Raw genomic sequence first — 27,438 nt, forward strand, 5'->3', positions numbered from 1 at the left:
GTGTTTGAACCGGTCACAGAGGGCGTCTATACTTTGACAAAGAGTTGACGGTTCAACGCCGTCCGGCTGCTGCTGCCGCTCCTTGTCGTTCTCCTCTGCGGCCAGGGAGGGGAGCTGCTCTACGGAGTCGGAGGTGGGGACGATCACGGTGTTGGGACTCTTCCCCGCCAGCAGGTCGTGGTAGATCATCAGGACGCTGTCCAGGAACTCTACAGATGCAGGGGACAGGGGACAGGGGACAGGGGACAGGGGGCAGGGGACAGGGGACAAGGGACAGGGGACAAGGGACAGTCAGTGGTAAGGGGGTGGAACTCTGCTTGATTCAGCTTCTGATGGGACGATTCATCCCTCGTTACAAGTTGTCAAGTTTCTATTATCGTTTTAAAATCACATATCTAAACAGAGGAAATATTACAGTTTTAAAGCAACAGTAACCAGCAGCTTGAATAAAGTGAGTCTGGTGTGTGAGTGTGAACAAGGAGAAAGTTTCCTCCTTCTCTCCCTGAGCATCTGTTCTCTGTAACTCTGGTGAGTGGGTTCCATCTCCTGTGAGAACAACTGACTGAGGGTCACAGACTGTCACAACCAGCTCCAGGTGAAGAGAGAAGCTGAACTGAGATCAGTTAAAAACACTCAGAAGTTATTAAAAACCAGAGTTTATCTCCAATATTCAGCAGCAAACTTTTAAAATATGAAGAATTCTGAGCAGAGTTTGGTGGAATTGTTACAGCTGCAGCTCTTCAGGTTCAGGAAGCAGAGGATCATCAATCAGAGTTAATCACCACATAAGGCTGCAGGGGGCGCTGTTGATCAATGAATGTAACAGTGTTTCTTCAAGGGGGAAAAACACAATCTCAGTTTAGAATCTATTCCAGATCAAACTCTAACTGTATGAAATTTGATTGTGTCGGTGAAGTGGTTATCATTATGTCACCTCATCATAAATCTGGGTTACAGACAAACTGAGGGAACTGAATGTGTTAACCAGGACACCATGTGTATACACATGAATAATAAACAGCTGTACCTTGGTAGTAGAGCTGCAGCTGGAGGGCGTAGAGAAAGTCAGAGAAGGACATCAGACAGTCTATGGCGTCGTCCATCAGCACAATTCTACAGGACCAGATCAGAAAAGCAGTGACCAACAGTTTGAACCAGTTTGATAATGTCAATGACTTAAGTCCAGTGGTGAAGCGCCCATTAACAGACCCGGCCGTCCCAGCAGTAAAATATGAAAGAACCAAAAACACCTGCAGGGGACGCAGCATGGAAATAAAATCCAAAATATGAACCATCAAATGTGAAGGGCAATAACTGAAAGGTTAGATTTTCTTTAAATGTTTTGTTGTCCCAGTAAAAAAAAAAAAAAAAAAAAAATATATATATATATATATATATATATATAATTTTCAAGGGTGTAAAGATAACAGATGATTTCAAGTTCTTCAACATAGTTATAGATATCCATGCTACTGCAATACAGCTTGTACTTAAAATTATAAGTAATCATATAATAGTTTCTAAATTTCACTCCATGTTAAATGTTAAAGTTTTGAAGAGCAAGCAAACAATGGAGTATTTCTCTGAGTGAAATCTTTAACTAATGTTTTAAAAGAACCTAAAGGAGTTGGTTGAGGTGAAAAAAGATACATTTCAGGGTAAAAGTGTGGAGTTGTTTCTGTAGTGTGTCTGTAGTGTGTCTGTAGTGTGTCTGTAGTGTGTCTGTGGACTGACCTGGCTGCACTCTGCACCACCTCAACTGGGAAGTCTGGACACAACAACTGCAGCAGAGACTTGTACTCCAGCACGGAGAGTAAGTCTGCAACACAACAACACGTGACACTGATGTTAGGAGCCTGGTTGTTCAATAATTACAATTCACAGTAACACAACCATAACTTAACCATCGTGACTCGAGACATGTCTCTCCCACCTCCGCTCTTGCCGATCTGTCTGAAGCACCTCCAGAAGACTCTGATGAAGGAGGCTCGGTTGTGAGGAGTGGCCCTGATGTAGTTGTATTCTCTGAAGAGGACGTGGTTACTGTTCTTCACGCTGCTGAAACTACACACACACACACACACACGCACGTTACAAAACCACCTCAGCTGACAGAAATGTGATCAGGACGTGTCAGTGTTTACATGACATTAGCTACACACATGTTTACAAAGGCAGTGTACAAGCATGTCCTGTTCTGATGTGGGTGTATTTTATTTTAATGTTCTATCTCATTTTAATGGATGTGCTGGAACCTGAGAGCAGCTGGAAGAGTTAAAATCTTTAAACGTGATATTAAGACATATCTCTTTAACTTGGCTTGTGATTACATAAATCATTTTAAAGCATATATGTTCTAAAGTTTAATGAATTTGATCTGTCTGTCTGTTCAATACAATTGACTATTATTTCTTCCATTTACTGAACTTTTCAAAGGTTGTTTTTATTATGATTATTTCTTTGGAAATCTTTTCGATGGCATCTCATTGTGAGCTTTTCTATTAGTTTAGTCTGATTCTCGTCTCCTCAGTCCAACGTGCAGATCTCAGACCTGCAGGTGATGACGTTTCACTGCTGACCGGATGTGAACTGAAACACTTACTATTCAGCAAAGTATCGGATCAGCCCGAACTGAGTGTATTCCTCCTTGTGCTCCAGCAGCTGAGTGACAGCATCACTCAGGTAGAACAACACGTTGCTGTCAGCTGTGAGGGACACACACACACACACACACACACACACACACACACACACACACACACACACACACACACACACACAAAGAACATGTCTTAATGAGGCAGAGTATGCAGAGCTGAAGCTAACGAGCTAAGCAGCTAGCATGGGTCATACCCAGGTACTGGTCCGCGGACACGGTGGAGTTAAACCGGTTCATCCTGGTTCTCTTCTCGGGAGAAAGCGTCGAATCCGACCTGAGAACGAGTTCGATGTCTGCAGCTACACGTGACACGTTCATGTTATTTCTGTGTCCTTGGGATTTATGCTAACTCTCCGTCCTGACACGGTGAGAGCCATGGAAACAACGGGATGTTGTGAGTTACATCGTTAAGTGTCCCCGGACAACAAGAGCGAGCAAAGGTTCCTCAGCTGTTCTCTGCACAATAATAATATCTATCTATCTATCTATCTATCTATCTATCTATCTATCTATCTATCTATCTATCTATCTATCTATCTATCTATTTATCTCTTTTGGACACAGTGTCGTGTCAGTGTCAGTTTTTTCAGTTTTATATAGTTTAGTTATAGTTTTCATATAGTTTATATGTTTCCTCCACGATCAACCCTTTGATACACAAGCTGTGCAAACCCCCTCCTAATGCATGTAGAAGTACAGAAATGTGTTTAGAAAGTACAGAAAGGATAAAGGAAAATAATGATTTGTGTTAATCAAAAAACAAGATATTTCATAAATTAGTTCAAAAAGTAACAAAGGTAAAATTAAAAACAGATTAATTGGGGAAGACCTGATATAGTGAATGTAAATTCATTAACTGCAGAGATAGAGAAAATAAAAACTGCCGGGTCACTTGTGAACCATGTTGTGGATCAAAGGGTTAAATATTTCCATCTGTTGACCTCAGGCTAATGTTATACAAGGGCGTGTGTCTATATTATTACATCAGAATTATAACATTATGTAATCATGTAATTGGGTGGATAATCTGCATTCAGACCAATCGCACAATGGAGGGTGTGTCTGTTGCAGCAGCCAATCAAATCTTTGCCACGCATGAGCAATTCGTGTGGTTAACCAATCAGAATCAAATATCATATCCTGAGGGCGGGCCGTAGTTCAAATGTAGCCAATCAGCGGTTCTGTCTAGCGACGAGTGAGGAAGTCAACTGTGTCGTGATGTGTAAAATATAAATATCAAGATAAATACACATGAATACAAATGTAAATATATATAAATGTTAATGTTAATACATCGGACGTGAATCTCATCATGTGTTTTTTTAATCTGTGTGGTTCTTCATGGTCCTGCGAATAGAACTCTTTGTAATAAATATTAAATAAATAATGTCTCACTCTCTCAATTCTCGCCCGTGTCTCTTCTCCTGTTTCTCTTCCTGTCTGTCTCTCTCTCCCCTATCACTCCTCCTGTCTGTCTCTGTCTTTCTCCTCCTGTCTCACCCACTGTCTCTCTCTCCACTGTCTCTCCTCCTGTGTCCCCTCTCCCCTGTCTCTGTTTCCCCTACTGTCTCTCCGCCCTTCCATTATCTCTCTCTGTATCCTATATATCCTCCTGTCTCTCCTGTCTCTCTCCCTGTCTTCCCTCCTGTCTCCCCCTGTTTCTCATCCTGTCTCTCCTGTCTATCTCCCTGTCTTCCCTCCTGTCTCTCTCTCTGTCTCTCCTCCTGTCTCTCCTGTCTCTCTCCCTGTCTTCCCTCCTGTCTCCCCCTGTTTCTCATCCTGTCTCTCCTGTCTATCTCCCCTGTCTACCTACTGTCTCTCCTACTGTCTCCTCCCTTCCACTGTCTCTCCTCCTGTCTCCCTCCTGTCTCCCTCTTGTCTCCCTCCTGTCTCTCCTCCTGTCTCCCTCCTGTCTTCCTCCTTTCTCTCCTCCTGTCTCCCTCCTGTCTCCCTCTTGTCTCCCTCTTGTCTCTCTCTCTGTCTCTCATCCTGTCTCCTCCTGTCTCCCTCCTGTCTCTCCTCCTGTCTTCCTCCTGTCTCCCTCCTGTCTCCCTCCTGTCTTCCTCCTGTCTCTCCTCCTGTCCCTCTCTCTCTGTCTCCCTCCTCTCTCCTCCTGTCTCCGCCCTTCCACTGTCTCTCCGCCCTTGGAGACATTTCAAACCTGAAAACAAGCTGGACAGACGCAGCAACCACAAAACCGGAAGTTGCCTTTAATTCGTGCCTAAAACAAAATTACCAGCTGGCTCAGTCTCCCGGTGAGATACAGAAACACATCAGTTTATATTCTTTTACATTAATATACAGAACAACATATGAAACTATTGAACATACACGAGTTAATTCCACAGTTTGCCCGGCGGAGAGCCGCCATGTCTCTGAGCTTTACTGTGAAACGGAAGTGGTGTTTTGTTTAGCAGGTGTCAGTGGTGAAGTTGGTATAAAGCTCGGCTGAGCTCCACCACACAGAACCAGTATCCCTCCATTAAAGCGGACAGCCAGCGGCGCATTGTCTCCCACTGACCCCAGCAGGTAACGTTCAACATCCGAATCCCTTTCAGAACGCGCAGTTAGCTCCAGGCTAACGAGGCTAGCTGGCCGTGTGTCCCCCGGTGTGAAGTGCGTGGCTCGGCCTGGCTGTGTTGGCGCGGATGGAAGATTAGCTCCTAGCCCGGGCTCCCAGCGGCTAACGGCAGCTAACGAGGAGCGAGGACCCGCTGGGAACCTTGTCTCCAGGGGCCGAAAACCAGTAAACCAGTTTGTGCATCGAGGCCGGACACGCGTGAGTTCACACCGAGGAGACGTTGGAGCAGAAACCGTGTTCGAACTCGCACCTAGCAGCTGTCAGTGTTGTTGCTAAGTTAGCTAGTTAATGGCGCTCACATGACTGGTAACCGCCGACAGCTAGTTAGGATGCCGACCACTCCCAGTGTGAGCACACTGGAAATGTTGATATTGACAAGACCAGATCCTGGTTGGCACTGGTAGCTGGGCTTTGCTAGCCTGGTTGGTGATGCCTGGTCAGGGTGCCAGGGTGCAGGCTAGTTTCTGGGTGAAGCGGTACGTGGGCTCCAGCGGGGGGGGGGGGGGGGGGGGGTCATACTCAGCCCAGGTTGTGTTGACGTTTTAATGTAGGTCAGAACTTCAGATGCATTGTTTGCAGTGTAGTTCACCTGCCTGCTCCCTCGTGCACATCCTCCTACCTGTCATAGAAACCCTGTGTAATGGCGGTCATAGCTGGGGGGGGGGGGAGAGATGAGGCTGTTCTGCAGCGTGGGGCAATTATTTGATCTCTGACCTCGACTGTTGTGTCCCAGAGGAATTAACATTTTATACTTATCATTATTTTCCCCGTTATATCCACATTACTATTGACTTGTCCTAGATTCTATCACCCCCCCCCCCCCCATGTATAAGATGAGCTGAGCAATTTGCAATATTACAGCAGCAAGAGTCCAAATTAGGCATCAGTAAGTAATAAGTAACATGTAATGCTTAAGTGTGAAAACAATAAACATATGGACAGTGAATGGATTGCTCATGAACTATTGCATTGCACAGTTAAGAAAGTTAAACCATAAAAAGTGAAAGTGCCTTCCATAATGGGTGCATGTAGTTCTACTGGGAGCAGAGCTGGTTGTAAAGGTTGGTTGTATATTAGCTTGCCTCCTTCCGAGGCTGCATTTGAAGACCGGTTGCAGTGCTGCTACTACACTGTCGCATATCGGAAGCTGTTTCAAATGTGGAAAGCAAATATGTCCTTTGGACCCAGAGACATGGAGGCTCTGACGTGTGGATCATTCCCATCGCCACCTGTCCCCAGGACTCATTGTAGACCAGACACCTGTCGCCTGAGGAGAAGCTTAACGCAACCAAACAGCTAAAGGTTCACATGTCAAAAAAACAAGGAGCTTTAAAATGTTATAGTTGCATCCAACTTCATCCACGTTGCCAGGTAATAGCAGTAGGGGCGGGATCACCTGGTGATGATGGTCTACAGTAAGCTTCTGTAGACCAGACGTCTCATTTCAGTTCGACCTTCTCAGTTTGCCCGACCCTGTGTAAACAGCGTCCTCTGAAGGAGGCGGGCCCCTGAATTTGTTAAGTGATGCTGGACCGTTAACCTGAAGTTTCAGATGAGGGATCAAGAACTGAACTACTGACCAATCAGATCACAGGAAACCAAGAGTCAAACAACCAATCACACAGTTAATTTAGATTTTCCAATTAACTAATCCCAATCTGCATGTCCAGGGAGGAAACTGGAGAAAACCAAGGCAGAGATGGGGGGCATGCAATCTCCACACGGAACACAACAATTATAAAAATCATTTTAATTCAACAAAGACAAACTAAAGCCTCTAATGTATTTTATTATAAAAGGATCAACGAACTGTTTATTAACGAACATTTCAAGGACTCATTGCTCGTTAACCTCTTTTCTCTTCTCTCTGCTCTGGCAGAAGAAACACTGACATCACTTCAATGTTTTTATCTGCGTAGCCTTTTCATAATAGTTTGTTCATCTGTCAACAATCAGTTATAAGCCTAGTAAAATTAATCTCTTCGTTGATATTCATATATTCTAGTTATGCGATCACTTTTTTACGTTTCACTTTGTGGACGGTTACTTTTGGAGATCCCTATTACTGACTTTACCATTAGATATTGGCTTTATATTTAGACTTTATTCATGGTTCTGACGATGATCCTCATAATAAGCGTCTCAGCCTCTGTCACAAACACATGAGCTGGATAAGAAAAGCAACAGGTAACTGAGACGGTTGATATCACGTTTCATAGTTTTCATCAGTTTATCAGGAGAGCTGAGGTTAGGTTGACTGAGTGTATGTTGAATGTGCTTCGTAGAACAGGCCCCATGCTATATATTGTTTCTAAAATGGAAAGAGGTGGTTTTAAGTTGTGTTTTGTAGGAGGACCGGTCCGTGCAGTCTCTGGTTTGTTGAGGGAGAGGGGGGGGGGGGGGGCTCTGTCGCCTCAGGTCAACAAGAGGATTCTTGGAAAGCTTTCGAGTCACGTTCTATGCGTCTGTGCACGAGTCCTATGGACAAGCAAGGTCACGTTGAATAAGCAATTTCCTTTTAACAGAGATCGCTGCTCTCTATTCATCCAGAGGCCTGGTGCAGAGTTTGTAACACATTTGTTGGCAGCGGTGGTAAAATGTTCAGTTCACTACCGTGAGTCATATTCCCATTAACAATTTGAAAGACTCAATTTGTCAGGTTTTCACTGCTTATGTGTAATATTTGGCTCCATGACGACAGCACTTTGCCGAGATGTGGATGATCTTGAGCCTGTTTTCTGAGACTGGACCGGATCAATAGGAAATATGAACCCGTAGCCACTCCCTGAATATGCATTAGACCATCACATGCTAATACTTTCAACTGGAAGTGAGCGACTGACAGAGACTGCAACTGACTTCACTTGATTCACTCTCCTATTGCCAACAACTGACAATAAAGACAAATATATTTCAGCACATGTAAAGATGTATCTTAGTTGGAACATGGTGATCTAGATTACTGATACTGACTCTAGGCTAAACTAAAGTATTTTCTGGAGCAGCTGACTCCCCTCTGGATCACTTCAGGAGATTATTCAGAGTTCAGTGCATGTCTGAAAGCATCTTAAGCAGGGTTTTTCCAGGATGAAAATTTGATGGGGGTGGTACTGAGCCATCAGGCCGTGGGGGGTTTGTACCAGGACGTGGGCAGACACCTGGGGAGCCACTAAGTCCGCTTGCAGTGGTCATTTTAGGTCTTTTATACATTTTTGTACAGTTAAAAAAGTTATTTATTTTACAGATAATATTGACTTTCCCTCAAGTTCTGGTACAATCATACAGAAGCTATTTAATTATTTTATAGTAATCAATGACTTTGGCCCGGGACCAACCTGATCACTTTAAGCCAAACAATTCTCTATGAAGGGAAACCCCCTGTTAATGTCAAGTCCCTGAGTTGTTGAATATCTCCAGAAGAGATGGAAATAAAGTTGCTGCAGCTATGAAAGGATTTTGAGGGTTTACTCCTCCCTCCAGTAATAATATTTTTGTTGCTTTTCCAGTTGAGAACCTTTGGGGAAGCCCCCCCCCCCTCCAGTGGCCAACATGGGGGACGATAGCGAGTGGATGAAGCTTCCCACCGACCAGAAATGTGAACACAAGGTGAGTTTCCTCAGATTTCCTTTTTAGAGAACTAATAACAGGACATGTTTACTATATGTCTCCCACAAAACCTTCCTGTTATGAGATGATGATCATGCATAGCTTTCGTTTGTCTACATGTTCAGCTGGTGTTTCCTGGAGCTCATCTTAACTTCGTCTCACAGTTAAACCAGCACAGGCACAGCTGCTGTCTGATTAGCTTCCTGACATACTTGCTTCCCCTGTTTATTTAGATCCTTATCCACAATAGGCTTTAAGTAGAGGATTAATCTAATACACAAATCCAATCCAGCCCATACCAGCATGCTGTTAACCAATCAAGCATGACATCAGTCTTAATGTATTGTAGTGTAAGTAATTAAACGGGAATCGAACCAATGACATCCAGTTGTTTGGCAACTTCTTGTGTTTGATTCTACTTTTTCTCAAACAATGGCTCTTCTGCCTGGATGGTTAATGCTGCAGAGGTTTTATATTTGGCCAATTCTCCCATGAAAATGCCAGCACCTAGAAACTGTTATTTTCTTTTATATCATAGTTTTATTGTTGTTTATAAGTTCCTTTATTACCACAAACCCTGAAACACAGTTTATCTCTGACTTTCTCTTATAAACTTTCCTGCTGCCAATATACACACTATACTTAACTTACTTAATTTAAGTCTAAGATGAAAATTAAGCAGCATCTGTTAATGCTTTATTTGTTTTTCAACTAATATCAGTATCTTTCTGTTTTGATAATCGGACCATTTAACCTTTTGGTATGGGGAATCTATAATTGTGATTTTTAGGAAATTGCAGAAACGATCGGCAGACTAATCCATAATGACAATAATTGTCAGTTGCAGCAGTTGTTGTAATGTTTCTCTCTTTTTCTTCTTCTTCTTCACTCTCTCCTCTGCGACCCGTGCTCTTCTTCAGGTGTGGAAAGCCCGTCTGAGCGGTTATGAAGAAGCTGTGAAGTTGTTTCAGAAGATAACGGATGAGAAGAGTCCAGAGTGGGGGAAGTACCTCGGACTCTTGAAGAAGTTTGTCACAGACTCCAACGCTGTGGCTCAGCTCAAAGGCCTTGAGGCGGCCCTGGTCTTCGTCGAGAACGCTCATGTAGCCACCAAGTGAGTAATGGTCACAACAAGAAGGGCATCTTTTTGAAAGACTGGAATAAGTGCTCATTCAGAGCAGAAACACAGAGTCTTTTAAAATACCATGGGGGGGCTGCATTGGTCGGGACGTGTTTAGATTATTAAATTAAAGCCTCAACAGACGCCAGAACAATGCACAACAGTTTGTTGATGCTCACAGACGGGAATTAACATATCTGGGAAGTTGTTATGGGGCCAACTGATTTATCTTTTGTCACAGAAAATAAAAGTAAATAGACTCTGATGTTGTTTGAAGGGATGGCAAAGTCAGACGATGTTCCCTGGAGGTAGGGAGAGGCCAAGAAAGATATGATAGGTTCAAAGAGACGATGCAGACCCAGGAGTTGGTCTTCAGGCACGAGGGATCTCACGAGAAACGATGCTTTAGCACCAAGTCGATGCCAAAACTCTGCACTATGAGTCTAATATTAATCTCTATATTTGTATTTATCACTCGAGGCGTACATGCACATTGAAATGTCTTTATTAAGGAGTGTGCAGTGTTTCCCATTAGGATGGAGTTGTACTCGCTGAGGTAAAGTGCACTCATGCAGATCTTTTAAAAAGGTCAACTCATGTCAACCTTGTTCGTATTTCTACTTTTCTCCAGGACGACCGGTGAGGTGGTGTCGGGCGTGGTGACCAAAGTGTTCAACCAGCCAAAGGCCCGGGCCAAGGAGCTGGGCGCCGACATCTGTATGATGTACATCGAGATCGAGAAGGTCGAGGTGGTTCAGGACGAGCTGCTGAAGGGACTGGACAACAAGAACCCCAAGATAGTGGTGACCTGCATGGATACTCTCAGGAGGGCTCTCAGGTCAGTGCTTCTTCCCTGGTTGGAGTGTGAGGAACCATTGATGTCCTCACAGTGGGGACAAGCTGAAAACAATGTGCATCTTATGTTGTGTCTAATGGTGATTTATTAATAAAGCATCTGCTAAATGACCAATACCTGAGCTAGATGGATAATGTAAGTCGTCCCAGTATTAAGTGAACCAGTCGTCTATCTCATCTCAGTGACACTGACTTCTCACCCCTCGATCTGTCATCATCTTCCCATAGTGAGTATGGATCCAAGATTGTGACGCTGAAACCAATAGTGAAGATTTTGCCGAAGCAGTTTGAGTCCAGAGAGAAGGCGGTGAGAGACGAAGCTAAGCTGCTCGCTGTGGAGATCTACAGATGGATCAGAGATGCTATTCGACCTTCACTGCAGACCATCAACTCTGTACAGGTAGGACAGACGCATTGCATCTTTACTTACTCCCATTAATGTTCCTCTCTGGGTGAAGTTAAACTCCTCCTTGTTGTGTCTCTGCAGCTGAAGGACCTGGAGGAGGAGTGGGTGAAGCTCCCTTCTGCTCCCGCCAAGCAAACGAGGTTCTTGCGCTCGCAGCAGGACCTGAAAGCAAAGTTTATGAACCAAAGCGCTGAAGGAGGAGCAGATTCTGATGGTAGGTTTACACAGACAACAAACTGCTATAACAGGTGTATACAAACATGTTTAATGTCGAGGAGGTATAGTCATGCCCTCTCCTCTTCCTCTTTCAGGAGATGATGAAGAAGACGCTGTGGTAGCAGTGGATCCGTATGAGCTGCTGGAAGCTGTGGATATTCTGGCCAAGATTCCTAAAGACTTCTACGACAAAATTGTATGTTTTTAAAACTATATAGACTACTAGGAATTTAAAAACAAAGTGTTTCTGTGTGTTAACTGCTCAGGTGTGATCTTCTATAGAGATCTGGAGCTACAATGCTCGCGTTGACACAGAGCGTTTTAGTTTTAAAGGGTCATTTTTTTAACCTTGTAGATAAAAGGGTTGAGCTAATAGATGAATATGTAATATAATAGTATGGCTGTGACGAAGCTCTTGCTTGTTTTTTTGCAGGAAGCTAAAAAGTGGCAGGAAAGGAAGGAAGCTCTGGAGGCTGTAGAGCTTCTGGCCAAGAAGCCCAAACTGGAGAATGGAGACTATGGAGACCTCGTCCGAGCACTGAAGAAGGTAAAGACCGAATTACTTCATCAATCTTAACAAGAGGAGCGACCTGGTAACTCGATATTTAACATTTACTGGTTTCATGTTCCAGGTTGTGGGAAAAGATGCCAACGTGATGCTGGTGACGCTGGCAGCAAAATGTCTGACCGGCCTCGCCACTGGTCTCAGGAAGAAATTTGGAACATATGCCGGACAAGTGAGTTAAATTATTTCACATTATACAGCAATGTTTAAAAGGAGTTTAATACAGCATACAAAATAAATTAGATAAGAGTGAAAATATTGTACAGTTCAAGATGTAATTAATTGTATGATTTAACCAGTTATTTCTGTGTCAAACAAAACCACAGTTGAATGACTGAACTGTTCCTCGTTTCAGAATCTGTGATTATGGCTAAATTGGAGCTGTGTGTGTTTTCAGGTGGTTCCAACTATTCTGGAGAAGTTCAAGGAGAAGAAGCCTCAGGTCGTCTTGGCCCTGCAAGAAGCTATTGATGCCATCTTCCTCACTGTAAGTAGAGTGTGAACACACGTCACCACGATCCAACTGAAACTGACCGGCGCCGGCAGCAGACGCCCTGTTGAGAGTTCATACAATATCATATTGGTTTTCTCTGGGTTCATGATAATTACACAAACATAAATACATTCTTCAAGGTGACCTAGTTTTGAGATGTTCCTTTCCAGCGATAAAGTTACTTCTTTAATGTTCATTAGAGTTGGGATCTTTTCTAAAAGCTTCCATCAGTCGGGTTGACGTGACTCTACAGAGCCACCACCGCTCGTGTATTGATTCCTTACTTCATTTACTGCTATATATAGAGCACTCCACTGACTCCCCAGACCTCTAATGCTTTTTAGAAGACCTTGATGTTTTTATTGTTTATATAATGTCTAATGTTCTCTGTCCTCTTTCCAGACCACTCTACAGAACCTTTCTGAGGACATCCTCTCTGTGATGGACAACAAGAATCCCTCCATCAAGCAGCAGGCCTCCCTGTATCTAGCCCGCTCCTTCAGACACTGCACACAGGCCACTCTGCCCAAGAGCGTCCTCAAACCCTTCTGTGCTGCTCTCGTCAAGGTACCTGCCCCCCCGACTGGAAACACCTTCACAGTATCAGTAACTTTTTTTTTTTGGACAAAACTCTAAATGATAAATAAATCAGATGTTTCATTTTGTTTTCCGTGTCAATACAGGGCTGATAAAACAATATGTTCAGTGAAAAATATTTTGTGAAAAGTACCAATACTACCATTTAAATTAATAACTTGTGAGAGCCCATAGTTGCTTCATATGGGGTTCTGTGAGATGACTTCAGGCTGTGTAATATAAGCACCACCATTAAATCCTCGCTCTCTTCTCCATTCCAGCAAGTGAACGACTCGGCTCCAGAGGTGCGTGACGCTGCGTTTGACGCTCTGGGGACGGCCATGAAGGTGGCTGGAGAGAAGGCTGTGAACCCTTTCTTAGCCGACTTGGATAAACTCAAACTGGACAGGGTAACGATCAGTCGAAGGAAAACTCCCATCAAACCTTTTATGAAGCTACGTTTTTACCCCCCTTGCCTGCTAATCGCTGTCCCTCTCTTTCATGTGTTCACAGATAAAGGAGAGTTCTGATAAGGTGGAGCTCCCTGGAGGTAAAAAAGGAGGAGGAGGAGGCGGAGCCGGGGACAAGAAAGCTGCTGCTAAAGCCCCCCCCATTGCTGAAGCTCCTGCAAAATCCTCCGCCCCACCCAGGAAGAACCCATCCGCTGCTGCCAGCAAGGTATGTTCACTGCAATGCACACATAGAAAACTAAAATGAATGAAAGAATACATGTTCGTTTGTCACCTGGTTATTCAGCGGCTCCTGGGTCGTGGACTCAATCTACACCGACATCAAGTCTCTGTTTGTTTTGCAGACGGCATCAGGTCCACCTAAGAAAAGCAAACCCGCCTCTGCAGCCGGAGGAAAAGCCAAGAAGACGTCTGACAACAAAGAAGTGATCGAGACCGAACTGTCGGTGAGTCTCAGTGCAAACGCTCACATGTCAGGTGAAGGTTGAGTGACTTCAAAACAAGATGTGGGGGAACATGTAGGAAGATGAGCCCCATAAAGAAGAATCTGAATTTCTGATGACACTAGTGTGTGTTTTATCAGATCGAGGCGTGCGAGGACCTGGCAGGAGGAGTACTTCCTGCTTCCTGTCTGCAGCAGCTGGACTCGGCCAACTGGAAGGAGAGACTGGCGAGTATGGAGGAATTCCAACGGGTAAGTACAACTGATCATTTAGAGGATTGAGTAATCGATTTGATAATTAAATACTTTTCTCCAATCTCAGGAATCGATGCTCATCTTTGTTAAATAAAGACCTCAAACAAATTGAAGAATATCCAAACTGCTCAAGTTTTCAGTTTGGAGATTAAACATGAAAAAGCTTCATGTGTCGCCATCTGAACAATGATCTTAAATCTGCAGCCATTAATCTGTAGATTCCTCTGTGCTTCTAGGCCGTTGAGACCATGGATAAGGGGCAGATGCCCTGTCAGGCTTTGGTCAGGATGTTGGCCAAGAAACCAGGTTGGAAGGAGACTAACTTTCAGGTAACTGTTATTTTTTTATTACTCATCTCAGGACCATAACGTGTAGAACTTATCTCTTTAGAAGTGTTGTAGGTAAAATTGTAAACGTAAATATTTAACCTCACATGTAACTAAATGGAAATGACGATATAAACGAGAGACACAATAATATTTCATTAACCAGGAAATCAGAAATATGTACCAAGTAAAGTCACATGCACAATTTTGCACAAAGTAACTGTTTTGAATCAGTAACAGATTTTAAACCAGGGACATTTGATCTGATTGAGGATTTCACCAAACTCGTCAGAGCAAAAATTTAAAACCCTCGAGCAGATTTCAGGAAGAGAGCAGACTAATTTTCAGGTCAGGAGAGGGAGAGTCCCTGAGGGATTGGGAGGTTCCTTGTCTCATGTCGTTGTCTCTCTTCTCTGGGTTTAGGTGATGCAGATGAAGCTGCGCATTGTGACTCTTATTGCTCAGAAAGGACAGTTTTCAAAGACGTCGGCCTCCGTGGTTTTAGACGGCTTGGTAGACAAAGTCTCAGATGTCAAATGTGGTGGAATCGCCAAAGAGGGCCTGACGGCGATCGGGGAGGCCTGCTCGCTGCCCTGGACTGCAGAACAGGTTTCTAACCACTGTCTCTTCTTTATTAGTTGACTATATTGAATTTGAAAAGGCCTTTTCAACCCCTGACAAAGCTCTGACCTCAAAGGGTTCACTTAATGCTGTTTTTATAAGGTTTGTATTTTTTTTTGTTAGGTTGTCTCAATTGCATTTGGACAGAAGAACCCAAAGAACCAGGCGGAGACTCTCAACTGGCTGGCGAACGCCATGAAGGAGTTCGGCTTTGCTGGGTAATTTTCAGTCGTCATTTTAACACTCAAATCTTAAAAAGACCAAAGATGCTAAAGCACTTTAAGATAATCTGTTGACATTTGTCTTTCTCCCTCCAGGATCAATGTGAAAGGTTTCATCAACAACGTGAAGACTGCTCTGGGAGCGACCAACCCCGCCATCCGGACAGCAGCCATCACCCTGCTGGGAGTCATGCACCTCTACATGGGAGCTCCTCTGAGAATGTTCTTTGAAGACGAGAAGCCGGCTCTCCTCGCACAGATCGATGCAGAGTTTGAAAAGGTAAGAACATCAGAGAGTTCAAGAAACAGAAACACACGGTGTCTATATGTTCATCTAAGTTCTGTGGAGGGAGTTGCTCATGACAAGGGGATAAGAAATGATCAATGTGTATGTGCAACCCTCAAAGATGAAGGGCCAGTCTCCTCCAGCTCCAACCAGATTCAACAAGAGGGCGGCAGCGGAGGAGGCGGGTGATGACGGAGAGGAGCAGGATGAGGAGGGAGGAGCAGCAGCAGGAGGACAGGACATCATGGACCTGCTGCCCAGGACAGATATCAGGTAACCACACAGACCAGTGACTCTGAAGTATTGAATCTGAATACAAACAGACTCCCTAACTTTACTTGTTTGTCAAAATAGCCAGAATAGGAAAATATTTGATGCCAAAGAAGTTGTTGTTGGTCCTTGAGTGATTTATCATTTCCCCACATGACATGAAAATATGTTGATTATAAATAAGTGTCCATAATGACCCTGTCTCCTCCTCAGTGACAAGATCACGTCCGACCTGGTGTCTAAAATCGGTGATAAGAACTGGAAGATCAGGAAGGAGGGGCTGGACGAGGCAGCAGCCATCCTATCAGAGGCCAAGTTCGTCACAACAAACATCGGGGAGCTGCCTCTGACCCTGAAGGAACGACTCGGAGATTCCAACAAGATCCTGGTCAGTAAGAGAGCAGAACTGCTGAGCTACCTTTGGATATAAAACATTCTTCCCTCTATCATATCCCCTCATACTTTAAGTTTTTATTAGGACAAGATTAACAAACCTGCTACAAGTTGTGTCCCTTGGTCACAGGGTTACTTAGAAAACTTTAAAAGGGACCCAGTTGGGTCATTGTGGTTTTGAAGCGCTGCCTTGGAGCTCATAGTGAAAAATATATTTGGAAGAGCAGTAAGTTAAAATGAGTTGTGTTTATTTCTCCAGGTCCAACAGACTCTGACCATCCTGCAGCAGCTGGCTATAGCCATGGGACCTGGACTCAAGCAGCATGTCAAAGCACTGGGAATCCCCATCATCACTGTACTGGGAGACAGCAAGGTACTGGACACATGCACACCAGCAGCAGTAACACACATCTGTGCTTTCATGTTAACAATAGTGGCAGTTTGTAGTTTCTGAGAAGGCTCATTCATAAATCAAAAGAGGTATGATGAAGTGTCTATCTGGGGACAGCCTCATGTCCTCTGACTGTGAGATAACCATGTCTCCCTGTCCCTCTGCAGTCTAATGTGAGGGCAGCAGCCATGACTACTCTTCAGGCGTGGGTGGAGCAGACGGGGATGAAGGACTGGCTGGAGGGAGAAGACCTGTCAGAGGAGCTGAAGAGGGAGAATCCCTTTTTGCGACAGGAGGTTGGTAGAGACACGAGTTCTTCTCTTCTGTCTTATTGGTGTTTTTCTGTATCCTGAACTAAATCCTGAAACCGCTTCGTCTCACAGGTGCTCGGCTGGTTAGCGGAGAAGCTGCCCACCCTGAGGACGGTGCCTGGGGATCTGATGCTGTGTGTCCCTCAGCTCTACGCCTGCCTGGAGGACAGAAACGGAGACGTGAGGAAGAGGGCTCAGGACGCGCTGCCCACCTTCATGATGCACCTGGGCTTTGAGAAAATGACCAAGGCGGCTGGAAAACTCAAAGTACTGAGCTGATATTTTGTGCTTTGACTAACAAATAACTTAGTGTCCGACCCCTGACAGTGAGTCATGACTTTAATTGTTGATCTCTCTCCAGACGTCCTCTAAGGATCAGGTGGTAGCCATGTTGGAAAAGGCCAGGGCAGTGATGCCGGCCAAACCCGCTGCTCCCACCAAGGCAGGAGGAGGGAAAGACTCTGCAGAGCCAAGCCGAGCTGCTTCAGGTGAGTGGTTCACGATGAACGAACAGTTTCACATCCAGAAAACTTAGAACGAATGAATCGGTGCGACAGTGTCAACTTTAGTTAAATAGCACATTTAAAACAACTTGGTTAACCAAAGTGCTTCACAAAGAAAAAGGTAGATGGTTTAAACACAACGTCAAGTTCTCAGCAGGCACTGCCGACAAAGGTCTGCAGAGTTGAGTGGGTTTGTCCTCGACTATCAGGGTTAAAAGTTTAATATTCGGTTCCTGAAAAGATAATATGCAACACAATATTCTAGTAATATGCTCAACATAAACATAAATGTCCTTTACTCGTCCTCTGCAGCCTCCAGGTCTCAGCCCGCGAGCGACGACTGTGTTGACAGTAAACCTGAAGTTAAGAAGATCCGGGGAGGAGCTCCTGCCAAGAAGGTGAAGTTCAGCTCCTGTTTTTACTTTCAGTGTGGATCCTGGAGCAGAGACGTTTTCACATGTCTTTTATGATAGATTTATTATGCAGCACAAAGAGTAAAAATCTGAATTAATAATTTTTACCCGTTGTGCTGCGTAATCTTGTTTGTAAGACTGAAAAAACAGACAGGATTTGGCTCCTCATTGATTTTGATCAAATCCAGCCTGAGCCCATTAAACGTTGGTTATTAAGTGTAAAGACTCGAGGTGAAGATCTCCATGTGTAAATATTCACTCATCAACATTTTTATTTATTTTATTTAAGTTGTCGACATCTCATTGTTTCCTTTTTTTCCTTTTTATTAATTTCAGTAAAGTGTAAACACTGTGTGGTTTTTGTCATCACTCAGCCTTCCTCCTCCTCCGAGGAACCCGTCCCTCCCCCTCCCTCCAAGGACAAGGACAGTAATGCTAGTAAAAAGCCCCCCGGCAAAGGGAAGGCTGCTGCTGGCAGTCAACAGGTAGATGTGTAACAAGCGTCCTCACGATGAAACTCGGCCTAGAGCGTCTTCACACTTCTGCTGCTACCTAAGCTGCTTTCAGACATGCACTGAACTCCCGATAATCCCCTGAAACTCTGGAAAGCCGGTCGGTCCCTTTAATAAACACTCTGGATAATGTCCTAACGAGCCCATGTGTGAATACAGCAGGAGATTAACTGGAGGATTCACTGTGAGCTAATGGTTTCATTGGTGGTGTTTGTATCACGTGACGGAGGCTGAACTGGAAGAAACCATCAGGCTGAAAGAGAGATGGTGAAGATGTCAACATGGAAAGAAGACGAGGTTCAAGAGCTTCTGGTGACGAGGGAGGACGCTGGAGTCAATGTGCTGAAGACACTGTGTCCTCTGTGAAGCTCCGTCCCTCAACTTAGCGCTCCACGTTCTGAACGTGTGTGGTTGTAGAATCTCTGTGTCCAACTGTGAGGACAATTGTGTGGACGTTCTCCACAGTGCATGTCTGAAAACGGCTTTGCTCATGAGCAGCAGACGTAGGCAGTTTCTCAGTGGACACCCGACGTCTCTCTGGTCCAGTCTTGGCTCAGTCTAATCCTGTGTTTCTCCACTAATACCACCACCGAATACACAACTGCATAATGTGCACGTGGAAACAGTTGTGAGGTGAAATTGAACATGTAACATTTAAATCAAGTGCTGTATATGCATGCAGAAGTGGAGCACAAGCGGAGTTAGGTCACATGTCGGTGTTTCAGGCCTCATGAATGTGTGTGTTTCATCTTTTGGAATAATATCACATTTGCATTTCCACACTGTCCTGTGTGCTAACCTGCACCGAAATCTTTTCAGCATAACACAACTTTGTCTCCTGTTTCTACTCTGTCACACACACACACACACACTCTTCTACAAATCACACAGAGAGACCCTGTGAGAAAACAGGATTTCACCCAATTATAACTACACAACAGCTCACCCGCTCTCTGGTGTTGCCTCCCCTCTCAGGGCGCCGCTGGGAAGAAGCCTCCTGCCAAAGGCGCGAAGGATGAAGAAGATAAGTCCGGGCCGATCTTCGTCCTCATTCCCAACGCTAAGGAACAGAGGATCAAAGAAGAGAAGCAGCTGAAGGTATGGTTTGTTAAGATGTAATGGTTAGAAAGGTTTTCTAGATTTGAATATACTACACCTGGTCTCTGTGATATTTTTTACTTCTTGTTCTTTTCCACTGTAGATTTTGAAGTGGAACTTCAACACCCCTCGGGATGAATATCTGGAGCAGCTGAAAACTCAGATGTCCACCTGCTTTGCGAAGTGGCTGCAGGACGAGCTTTACCACTTTGACTTCCAGAGACACGTCAAGGCCATAGGAGTCATGATCGAGGTAACGCTCGGCCTCTAGCTCCAGGTTGTGTGTCGGTAGGTGTGTCGCTCTGGTACTAAAGTTAGTGTGTATTTAACAGAGGCTGGAGAGTGAGAGCGACGCCACCATCAGCTGTCTGGACCTGATCCTGAAGTGGTTCACGCTGCGCTTCTTTGACACCAACACCACGGTGCTGATGAAGGTGCTGGAGTATCTGAAGCTGTTGTTTGTCATGTTGAAAGAAGAGGACTACCACCTGACTGAGTACGAGGCCAACTCCTTCATCCCCTACCTGATCCTCAAGGTGAGCGCACATCTCTGAGGATCAGAACCACTGTAGAGGCTCTGTCTTCCACCTGCTCACGTTCATCCCTGACTTCAGGTTGGAGAGTCAAAGGACGTGGTTCGCAAAGACGTGCGGATCATACTGACCATGCTGTGTAAAGTCTACCCAGCATCCAAGATCTTCCCTCTCCTCATGGATGGGACTAAGTCCAAGAACTCCAAACAGAGAGCTGGTATGTCTCTACACACAACAAGCTAATCAGCTAAAGCTTCTCTAAGTCTCTTGAGCCACATCTCAGCCAAAACTGCTCCAGGAAGCAAAAAGGTTTCTTCAAACCGGCAAATTAGCTGCTGCCTCCAGCTCATCCACTCCCGTCCACCAGGTGGCGTTAGTGCAGCAGACTATACAACAACAAGGACGGTAGATAAACTGGCTGAATGTTAAGTTTGCTCAACTTGCATCTTTCAAAGGTGAAAAGTACACAAGTGTCTGGACTCTGTTACCAGTTCCTCTTGTGTAGTCGTTCTGTAGCTCAGATACGTCGATGCATTGATGAACAATAGAAAAACAAAACAATGCACAGTAAACTCAAAGATTCTAAAACTTTTTTATCTACAACCTGCTGAGTATAGACCTGTTGGGGTTAGAATGAATTCCCCAGGACTTCATTTAGACCCAGGTCCCTGTGGTGGAAACAGAAGGAGTCCCTTCGCTCATGATGAACACCTGCGGGGGGGAAAGTTAGTTTCCTGACTTGTTCATGTTGTTTCCTCTCGTCCTCAGAATGCCTGGAGGAGCTGGGCTGTTTGATAGAGGGCTACGGGATGAATGTATGCCAGCCGGTTCCAGCCAAGTCTATGAAGGAGATCGCTGTTCACATCGGTGACAGAGACACGTCCGTCCGCAATGCCGCCCTGAACACTGTGGTGGCCGTCTACAACGCCTGTGGGGAGCAGGTTTACAAACTGATTGGAAATGTAAGATGGAAGCCACATGTCCTGATCTATGTTTGATATTGATTTGATGTCATGTCGCCCAGCCCTACGATTTTTAAATCATTCTTCTCCTCGTCCCTCTCCAGTTGTCGGAGAAAGACATGAGCATGCTGGAGGAGAGAATCAAGCGTTCAGCCAAGAAGGCCGCCGCAGCTCCTGCCAAGCCGAGTGTGGTGGAGAGAACTCAGAAGGAGCACCCGACGAACCCCAACGCCACCTTCCTCCGAAAGCCGGCACAGGAAGAGCCCAACAAGCTCAAGTAGGTTCCCAGGCTCCGGCCGGTGGGACATGTTCGATACGTGTGTGTGTGTGAATGGATCAAATGTCCTCAGCACAAAACATATATTTAAATGGTCAACATAATTCACAAAAACATGATTCATCCAAACCAACGTTTCCACTTGTTTCCCCCTGGCATGTTCTCATCCTGTCAACCAGCCTCCTCTGGAATCTGTCACATCCAGAACCTGTTCAGGCTGTTGACTGCTGTGACTTAGAGTTTGACTGTTTGTTCTCTGCTCATGACTAATCTGTCCTCCTCCTCTCACCCTGTTTTACTGAGTCACTGCATGTTCACTCATACATCCTGTCCTCTCTCCGTGAAACCAACCTCCAGTGAGTGAGTGTGTGTCTGTGTGTGTGAGGCTACATCCCTGCTATGTTTCATTTGGAAACGCATCAGCTCTGCTACGGATATTCCTGGCGTCCATAATTCTTGTAGAGCCGCTAATACTCGCTGCTGGCCTCCTTTTAGAAATGACCTCTTTCCAGACGAGGACAACCGGCGTTAGCCTCGGCCGCCCGTGTAGAGCACTACATGGATAACACAACATGGATAACACAACATGGATACACATCACAAGCCTAAAGCTGACCCTGCTGTCTGCGCCAACAGCTGTTCAGATCAATTTTGTAGGAAACACCTGCTCTTACTCTTCACCCTTGCTGCTTGTAGCCGAGCTCTTTCTGCTTCCTGTTGACACCAGCTCAGGTGTCGTCCAGAGGTCACGAGAGGTCACGTGATGTGTATCGTCAGGCACATTAGTGTGGACGTGGATTCAAACTGATGTTTTAGTTTGAACACAGTGTTTATTAAAGAAGATATACTAGTGTGGATGAAGCCTGAGTGTGTGTGTGAGTGTGTGTGTGTGTTCTTTTGCTGGCTGGTTTTGCTGGCTGCCTGTCGTCTGCCTGTTTGTCTCCTAACCCTCCATCTTTCTTCCTGTGTGGTTTCTTGCTCTCTCTGCTCTGCCTGCCTTCCTTATGGAGCAGAATAATGTATCGCACGTATAGGATGTGAGTACTTCTTTCTCCTCCTCCTCTTCTTCCCTCTTCCTCATTGTAGGAGCTCCTGAATGCAAACTGTCTGTCTAACATCCATCATTCATAAGGATAACAATCATTAAGTTTGGAGTTGAGTTTGGCCTCCTCACATGGTTTGGGAACAAGAGTCTAACCTTGTTCCTCTCAGTCATGTGGTCAGTAAAGCACCAGAGCTGCTGTCACTTGAATACGACTCATTCTTCCTCCTGCTTTACCTGTTGTCTTGTGCTGGGGTCAGACTATATATCCTGTGTTTAGAGTCGTTAGTTCTTCCTGTGCTGGAGCCGAGAGACATGATGACGTCAGAGTCCAGATAAAATGATCGATAGCTTTGCCTGCTGCTCATTTCATCTTTTCCAAACCCACCTCACGCTGCACTCCTTCTAGACGAGAGTTTATCACGGGAGATCTCATGTAGTCTGACCCCGGCTGATCTGTGATCCCTGGATGTTCTGTACCTGGAAAAGACAATTCTGCACAAAGCATTTTCATAATGATCAACAGTTTTGTGTGTTTTTTTTAATGTGAAAATATATGTAAAAACCTAAAAGGACATTTCTAACCTGACCAGTCCTTTGGATAAAAAAACCTTTAAGCCAGTTAGAAGTTTTAATGGGTCACGACCCACCAAGCTTCTGTCAGCTGGGACCAGAAACATGAGACGCTGATTGATAATGTTCTGTCCACTCTCCCTGCGTCCGTCCAGCCAAGCCCGTCAGAACAACCAGCACAGCGAGTCCTCCCACCCCTCCATCCCCAGGGAGTTCCAGTTGGACCTGGACATGATCGAGAGGGACCAGAGCAGAGTGTGTGAGATGCCGGACCTCGTCCAGCACAACATGGAAGAGCTGCTGGAGCCGATGATGATCCCCGAGCCCAAGTGAGGCCCCCCCCCCACCCCCGAGACACCGGAGCACGTTCAGAAGATGAAGCTTCTCAACCACACAAATTAATCTGTGACTTTGTGGTTGTTTGTGCAGGATCCATTCTGTCTCTCCACACTATGATGAACTCCACAACAGCACGGCCTCCACCATCAACTTTGTCATCTCTCAGGTGGCCAGCGGGGACATTAACACCAGTATACAGGCCCTGGCACAGGTATAACAGACGCACACAAACAAACACACACACACAGATGGATAGAGCTCTTACTCTGTTGTCATTCCCCCCCCACGCAGATTGACGAGGTGCTGCGACAGGAGGACAAAGCCGAGGTCATGTCGGGACACATCGACCAGTTCCTCATCGCTACCTTCATGCAGCTGAGGCTCATCAACAGCACGCACATGGCCGACGAGCGGCTGGACAAGAGGGACATCATCAAACTGTACAGCTGCATCATAGGAAACATGCTGTCTGTGAGTCATGTGACGCGTCTGCAGCACTGACCCCGGGGCTGAGGCTCAGGACGAGGACACGCTAACTTCTTTCTTCCTCCCTGTCAGTTGTTCTCGATGGATTTCCTGGCCAGGGAGGCGTCGATGGGCGTGTTGAAGGACCTGATGCACGGTGTGATCACGCTGATGCTGGACAGCAGGGTGGAGGACATGGAGGACGGACAGCAGCTCATCAGATCCACCAACCTGCTGGTGATCAGAGTGCTGGAGAAGTCTCACCAGACCAATATGATCAGGTTTGTGTGAAAAGGCAAATCAAATTTATTTAGATCTGTAAATGAAGATTCTGTTCTTATCTCAACCTGTTGATGTGTCTCCTCTCGTCTCTGCAGCGCTCTGCTGGTTTTGCTTCAGGACAGTCTGGTCACCACAGCCGGTCCTCCCAAGTTCTCTGAACTGGTCATGAAGGTGAGACCATCACAGCTCACAGAGCCTCACTGGTCTGTTCCAGTGGATTATCACGTCTGACTCACTCTCCTGTGTGTGTGTGTCTGTGTTCAGTGTCTGTGGAGGATGACGCGCCAGCTCCCAGAGACCATCGACCGCATCAACCTGGACCGGATCTTACTGGATGTCCACAACTTCATGAAGGTGTTTCCCAAAGAGAAGCTCAAGCAGCTGAAGAACGACGTCCCACACAGAACCCTGAAGACGCTGCTACACACACTCTGCAAGCTCACTGGGCCCAAGGTAACAAACCAGGATCCTGCTCAGACGCTTCACTACTTTCATCTCCAGGCTTTGATCTGTTCATTAAACTGACGTCTTGATAAACAGATCCTGGACCACCTATCGATGATAGAGAATCGTAATGAGTCGGAGCTGGAGGCCCATCTGAGGCTGGTGGTCAAACATCCTGGGAACCTGTCGGGACTCAAGAGCGACCGAGGCAACGAGAAGGGCGGCCTGCGCACGGTGAGCCACACCCACCAGAAACCAGCCAATCACTGGCTCTCCTTCAGGAGGCGTCACCTGACTCTGTCCTTTGTTTCCTTCTCAGGACGATCGAATGTCGAAGGCGAAGGTCAGTGACATTCTGTCTGAGATCTTCAAGAAGATCGGCTCCAAGGAAAATACTAAAGAGGTCGGTGCAGCTGCTTTGTTAAATTCATTTAGTGACGAGTTGCTGCAGTTTAAACTTTCCTCCTGAACAACACCGAGCCCGGCAGACAGAGGTCATGTGTCCTTCTTCTTCTCAGGGTTTGACCGAGTTGTACGAGTACAAACAGAAATACTCGGACGCCGACCTGGAGCCCTTCCTGAAAAACACGTCCCAGTTCTTCCAGAGCTACGTGGAGAGAGGCCTCCGCATGATCGAGTCCGAACGAGAAGGCAAGTCACAGATCCACAGCTCTGCAGGTACGACTGGAAGCTGCCGGTTCGAAGGCAGGAAGAGGAGGAGGAAGAAGAGAATGTGTTGTAACACTGGTGTGTGTCTTCCTGTGTGTGTCTGCAGTGATCCCTCAGCACGGCGTGGACTCCAGTCTGACCAGTAACAACGAAGAACTGAAACCAGCTGTTTACTACGAGAGGCTGAAGATCCTCAGACAGAGACAAGGGCTGGAAAACACCTCCAGGGTGAGTTTACACATGAGCTCTTTATTTATTATCACTTAATATTTGGTTGAGGATTGTATGTACACAATAGAAGCCAACCCTCGTCTTCATCTTCCTCTCCCCTGCAGCAGGGAGGCGGAGTCGAGGACGAGCCTCAGCAGCGACCTCCCATCTCCTCGCTGCTGTCGTCCAAGCCGTCCGTGGCGTCCTCCACCGACATGCTGCACAGCAAGCTGTCCCAGCTCAAAGAGTCCAGAGAGATGTACCAGCAGGAACACAACGCACACTCCAACTCCCCGTCGCACACGCACACGCGCTCGGCCTCGCCGGCGGCCAACCTGGACGACCTCAAGAAACGTCTGGAGCGGATAAAGAGCAACCGGCAGTGAGGAGCGCCGCCTCGTGGAGTGGAGCTGGTGGTAGAACACACATCCTCCTCCTCCTCCTCCTCTTCCTCCCTCTGTGTTCACATTCTCATGCTGGTAGAAAACACTTGGAGACAAACGCCCCAGAAATCTGTCACAAAAACAAACGCACCCTCGAATTAGATCCTGACTCTGCCCACTGTGCCTGTATGTCATTACAAATCAAACGCACCCTCATCTGATTGTGGACGAGCACTTTCAGATTGAACGTCTACACACACACACACACACACACACACACACACACACACACACAGACTCACACTGCAGAAAACTATCCAAGTGTTTTTAGATACAATTCCGATGTATTCAAGTGTTTTATTTATCATTGTTTTAGCTGTTAACCATCAGGACTGAGTCTCGTCCTTCACCTTCTTCTCTCCTGTCGACACCTAAACAACCACATAGTGAACTACCCCCCCCCCCCCGTTTTAGTATCACGACACAGAGCGTTTGTACATAATTAAAAGGTCGTTAACCACTTAACTGTTGATGAACCGCTTCACTCGTGGTTACAGGTTCAAACAAACCAATGTGAAGGAACGTTCCTTCTTCCTGTTTGAACGTGACGCTTCACTTTGCTGAAGTCCGACTTGTAGCTGTGTCCATGCAGCGCGGGGCCGCCCCCTAGTGGCTGAACCCTCAACCCTCCTGCACGGTCAATGTGATTTCAGCTGAAGGTTTGAAATCATGTCGGAAAGATCACGTTTCCTTTTGGTTTGCGTCAGTGAAGAGAAATATCCGAACTCAAAAAATGTCTCTTACAAAACAGCACACAGGGAAAACAGAGCTGGAAGCTCCAGCACTTCATTGAAATCAACTCAAGTGTCAGATTTTTATCCTTTTCAGTCCCAGTTAATGATCTTTATACAGAAACGAGGCCTCTGAGTGACAGGGTCCAGAGCTGAGCAGGTTCTAACGCCTCCTGTCGATGTCGAGGGAGAATCTTTGTTAGGAGACCGGTCCAGTTTGTCTCTGAGCAGAACGTCGTGGTCTTCTCGTGAAGCTGAATGTGTAAAGTCGCTGGTTTGAGGTTTTCCTTCCTTCAGAGGAAAAGATTCTCCTCCGGGATCGACGGCTGCGTGTGGTCGAGATTTAAAACCTGAAGACTTTCACTGGTTCGTTCAGGAAGACGTTTGACTGTAAATACTGTACGTATCGTCCTCATTAACCCCCCCCCCCTCCCCCCCGCCCTCCGTTATTTAACATGGAACAGGACTGTAGAGCCAACATGGCCGTCACTGTAAAGCTCATCAACCAAACGTGTCAGCGGCTCTCGGTCCATCTGAAGGAACCTCACTCTGTGTTTAAGGAGCATGGCATGAAGGCAGTTTTTAATTTTCTCATGTAAATAAAGTTTGCATTAACAAAGCTGCTGTTTTAATTCAGTCATTGTTTTATTCTGATGACGGCGTCTCCGTTGAGAAAAGGAAAAACATAAATAACATTGTTTTTGTATTTAATTCTCAGTTCTCGTCTTTCATTGTTGCTCTCAGCTTTCCTTGTATAATCCATAGTGGAAAACGGCAATAAAGTCTTGTTTTTTTTAACAATCCTTCATGTTTGATCACTTTATTTATTTTATACATGAATATTAAACATCTGCGTCTTGTTTGTGTGTTTTACGGCAG

General features: G+C 45.7%; 2 protein-coding genes across 6 annotated transcripts in view; one reads left to right on the plus strand and one right to left on the minus strand.

The window, feature by feature from the left end:
• Positions 1–3,065, minus strand: part of cstpp1 (centriolar satellite-associated tubulin polyglutamylase complex regulator 1) — a 4,526-nt gene extending 1,461 nt beyond the window's left edge. Inside the window, exons 1-6 of the mRNA XM_053426104.1 lie at positions 2,854–3,065; positions 2,603–2,705; positions 1,934–2,064; positions 1,735–1,819; positions 1,028–1,113; positions 1–209 (exon numbers count right to left, since the gene is read on the minus strand). The exon at positions 1–209 is cut by the window's left edge and continues 2 nt beyond it. Coding sequence (XP_053282079.1) covers positions 1–209; positions 1,028–1,113; positions 1,735–1,819; positions 1,934–2,064; positions 2,603–2,705; positions 2,854–2,977 — 738 coding nt within the window. The 5' untranslated portion in view covers positions 2,978–3,065. The remainder of the gene's footprint in view (positions 210–1,027; positions 1,114–1,734; positions 1,820–1,933; positions 2,065–2,602; positions 2,706–2,853) is intronic.
• Positions 3,066–5,054: 1,989 nt separating this feature from the next.
• On the plus strand, positions 5,055–27,362 carry ckap5 (cytoskeleton associated protein 5). Of its 5 annotated transcripts, none has more exons than XM_053426079.1 (44): positions 5,055–5,188; positions 8,747–8,846; positions 9,767–9,960; positions 10,598–10,804; positions 11,050–11,221; positions 11,309–11,441; positions 11,539–11,639; positions 11,877–11,990; positions 12,076–12,180; positions 12,406–12,495; positions 12,904–13,068; positions 13,359–13,487; positions 13,591–13,755; positions 13,892–13,993; positions 14,131–14,241; positions 14,481–14,573; positions 14,994–15,179; positions 15,315–15,409; positions 15,509–15,692; positions 15,820–15,971; positions 16,182–16,356; positions 16,621–16,734; positions 16,920–17,048; positions 17,136–17,330; positions 17,425–17,551; positions 17,879–17,964; positions 18,354–18,464; positions 19,467–19,589; positions 19,693–19,842; positions 19,922–20,125; positions 20,204–20,339; positions 20,891–21,084; positions 21,189–21,361; positions 23,132–23,305; positions 23,406–23,526; positions 23,607–23,786; positions 23,874–24,061; positions 24,158–24,233; positions 24,327–24,515; positions 24,603–24,740; positions 24,826–24,909; positions 25,025–25,184; positions 25,282–25,403; positions 25,511–27,362. In XM_053426079.1, exons 2-44 carry the CDS (start codon positions 8,790–8,792, stop codon positions 25,769–25,771), a joined length of 6,165 nt encoding a protein of 2,054 aa, XP_053282054.1. In that variant the 5' UTR covers positions 5,055–5,188; positions 8,747–8,789; the 3' UTR covers positions 25,772–27,362. The 5 variants fall into 5 exon arrangements, with proteins under 5 accessions (XP_053282054.1, XP_053282056.1, XP_053282057.1 ...); XM_053426081.1 differs by having other exon boundaries at positions 25,514–27,362; XM_053426082.1 differs by having other exon boundaries at positions 25,025–25,157.
• Positions 27,363–27,438: the final 76 nt, after the last annotated feature.

Source organism: Pleuronectes platessa, chromosome 7, assembly GCF_947347685.1.
Source record: "Pleuronectes platessa chromosome 7, fPlePla1.1, whole genome shotgun sequence".
Taxonomy (NCBI): Eukaryota; Metazoa; Chordata; class Actinopteri; order Pleuronectiformes; family Pleuronectidae; genus Pleuronectes; species Pleuronectes platessa.

What these genes read in the sequence shown, in the direction of transcription:
- ckap5 (XM_053426079.1), top strand. Translation starts at nt 8,790, where the DNA reads ATGGGGGACGATAGCGAGTGGATGAAGCTTCCCACCGACCAGAAATGT. An exon ending in AAGACTTCTACGACAAAATT is followed by an intron (nt 11,640 to 11,876) that starts GTATGTTTTTAA and finishes GTTTTTTTGCAG; the next exon opens with GAAGCTAAAAAGTGGCAGGA. An exon ending in TGATCGAGACCGAACTGTCG is followed by an intron (nt 13,994 to 14,130) that starts GTGAGTCTCAGT and finishes GTGTTTTATCAG; the next exon opens with ATCGAGGCGTGCGAGGACCT.